At 43.0% G+C, this 3,306-nt stretch overlaps 1 protein-coding gene across 1 annotated transcript in view; it reads right to left on the bottom strand.

Annotated features, from left to right (window-relative positions):
* Positions 1 to 2,279, bottom strand: part of LOC308282456 (voltage-dependent T-type calcium channel subunit alpha-1H-like) — a gene marked incomplete at its 3' end in the record, with an annotated part of 293,092 nt that extends 290,813 nt beyond the window's left edge. Inside the window, exon 1 of the mRNA XM_080722802.1 lies at positions 2,262 to 2,279. Coding sequence (XP_080578928.1) covers positions 2,262 to 2,264 — 3 coding nt within the window. The 5' untranslated portion in view covers positions 2,265 to 2,279. The remainder of the gene's footprint in view (positions 1 to 2,261) is intronic.
* Between the last annotated feature and the right edge of the window lie 1,027 nt (positions 2,280 to 3,306).

Genomic DNA, 3,306 nt, shown 5'->3' on the forward strand with positions numbered 1-3,306 from the left:
GTCTTCCAAGTCAAGTCGAGTCTCAAGTTTTTGCCCTTAATGTCCGAGTCAAGTCACAAGTTGTCAAATAGGTGACTCGAGTCAGACTCGGCTTGAGTCATCATGACTCGAGTCCAATTGTCTGGTGTGTGACCATATAAGGATATGGGTGACATACTATGACCAGATAAGGATATGTGTGACATACTATGACCATATAAGGATATGGGTGACATACTATGACCATATAAGGATATGTGTGACATACTATGACCATATAAGGATATGGGTGACATACTGCTATGACCATATAAGGATATGGGTGACATACTATGACCATATAAGGATATGGGTGACATACTATGACCATATAAGGATATGGGTGACATACTATGACCATATAAGGATATGGGTGACATACTGCTATGACCATATAAGGATATGGGTGACATACAGTGTTGTAGTGCTAAATTTGGAAGTGTGGGCACGCACCGACGCACGCGCGTGCACGCACATTCGTGCACGCGCGCCAATGTGCACGCACATCGCGTGACGAAATGTGTTCAAAAATGCGCTATTTTAACGATTTAAAAAAGGAAAATACACCCGTTTTTCCCCATAATAAAGTGCCATATTTACACATTAAAAACAATAAAACTAGGAGAAAGAAGAATACAAATGTTTTCTAAAAGAAATGTGTTTTTGCAAAGAAACGGTGGGATTGAAATGATCAATCTGTAATGTGATGCGCTGCCGCCAGGCACGTGCGCACATACAGCAAAAGCCTATTTCAACCAATTGCTGGGTCAGAACGACCTGTAATATAATATCAATATTTCCTATAGACTTTTCACAAGAGATATTTCACAATTCACATGGTTAATGCACGGCGGCATAACAGAACCGTTTTAGGCTTAATATAATAGTTAATATAGGCATTATGTCTTACCTAACCAGCCCTCCAATAAGAATAAGACATGTTTATTTACTCACGTGTAGCACGTAGCACCATGCCGTTGTACAGACAGTGCTGGTATAATACTTGGGTAGATAATCCAAGGTAACAAAAATTCACAACAAACAAACAAACAAACAAACTGCTGCAGGCTACGAACCGCTTAAAGTTTGAAGAAGTAAACTACAGAGTCACAGACACTGCGTAGTGGTTGGTTGGTTGGTCAGTGAGTCTTATCCCATAGCCCGAAGGGACAGTCAGCTTGCTGGTTGTTGGTTGTCATGGCGATATTACAACCAATCGGTGGACGATCTGCTCTGCCTGGCTTCTGCACTCTGTCTGCGGTACTGTAGGTACTTGATGACACGGACCAGCAGCCAGCCTGCCGGCACGCGCATCACTTGTGCACGCGCGTCAATGCGCGTGCACGCGACGTGAGAGAAGTGTGGGCACGCCGTGCCCACGCGTGCCCCCCCCACTACAACACTGGTGACATACTGCTATGACCATATAAGGATATGGGTGACATACTGCTATATGACCATATAAGGATATGGGTGACATACTGCTATATGACCATATAAGGATATGGGTGACATACTGCTATATGACCATATAAGGATATGGGTGACATACTGCTATATGACCATATAAGGATATGGGTGACATACTGCTATATGACCATATAAGGATATGGGTGACATTATGACCATATAAGGATATGGGTGACATACTGCTATACGACCATATAAGGATATGGGTGACATACTGCTATGACCATATAAGGATATGGGTGACATACTATGACCATATAAGGATATGGGTGACATACTATGACCATATAAGGATATGGGTGACATACTATGACCATATAAGGATATGGGTGACATACTGCTATATGACCATATAAGGATATGGGTGACATACTGCTATGACCATATAAGGATATGGGTGACATACTGCTATATGACCATATAAGGATATGGGTGACATACTATGACCATATAAGGATATGGGTGACATACTGCTATACGACCATATAAGGATATGGGTGACATACTGCTATGACCATATAAGGATATGGGTGACATTATGACCATATAAGGATATGGGTGACATACTGCTATGACCATATAAGGATATGGGTGACATACTGCTATGACCATATAAGGATATGGGTGACATACTGCTATATGACCATATAAGGATATGGGTGACATACTGCTATGACCATATAAGGATATGGGTGACATACTGCTATGACCATATAAGGATATGGGTGACATACTGCTATATGACCATATAAGGATATGGGTGACATTATGACCATATAAGGATATGGGTGACATACTGCGCGCAGGCACCAGGATCGAGGGGGCGTGGTCTGGCTCAGACTCAGCAGGACCACCGGGGCCAATGAGGGGTAGGGTAAGGGTAGCTCCTCCCCCTGCTGGCCAGGCTCCTCCTCCTCCTCCTCCTCCTCCACGTGCACCTCGTGCACGTCTGGATCCTGTCCTCCTGTCATGACCCTGTCACGCACACACACACATGCACACACACATGCACGCACGCACGCAGGCACGCACGCACGCACGCACGCACACACGCACGCACGCACGCACACACGCACACACGCACACACGCACACACGCACACACACACACACACACGCACACAGAGTTGTTATTGTAAAGCACACACTGCGTTCTGTCAAGCATCAATAAAACGTTGTCAAGCAGAAAGCTCTCATGTCTGTGTTTTTAACGTGTTGTGTTTAAATGAACACATTTAGCACTGAGGCTGATTCTAAAATAACAACTTCTAAAACCTGACCTATAGGTTTTCTGGAGAAAAAAAAAGTTGCTATATACTGTACATGACTGGTTGTTGAGAACCACTCAACAACCTTAAAGGCCCATTTCACCTCAGGGAGAACCAGATCTTATTTCGTTGTTTAGGACACGATTAACACAATCCTGAGTTATTTTTTGTGTTCAATCTGTGTTTTTAGATATTTTCAGTATTTCAGCATGAACTAGTGATGCATTTTGCATCATCAGTGATGCGTTTTGCATCATATGATGTGTTGATCGTGTCCCAAACAACAATAAAATAAGATCTGGTTGTCCCAGAGGTGAAGTGGCCCTTTAATGGAGTAACTCCATTCCTGTATATGGACTTACTCCATGGAATGTAAAAAAATAAAAATAAAACACATCAGATCTACAAGCTCATGCACAACGCCTCATGTGTCTGTGTGAGCTCTGTGATAGTCTGTAGATCTGCTATTTTCACAATATTTACCTTGTGGAACAGAGCCAAACTAAATGTAATGCCTCAACTCCTACATCTCCAAGTGCTTGTCAGCGTAG

Source organism: Nannobrachium achirus (genome assembly GCF_963921795.1).
Source record: "Nannobrachium achirus genome assembly, chromosome: 3".
Lineage (NCBI taxonomy): Eukaryota > Metazoa > Chordata > Actinopteri > Myctophiformes > Myctophidae > Nannobrachium > Nannobrachium achirus.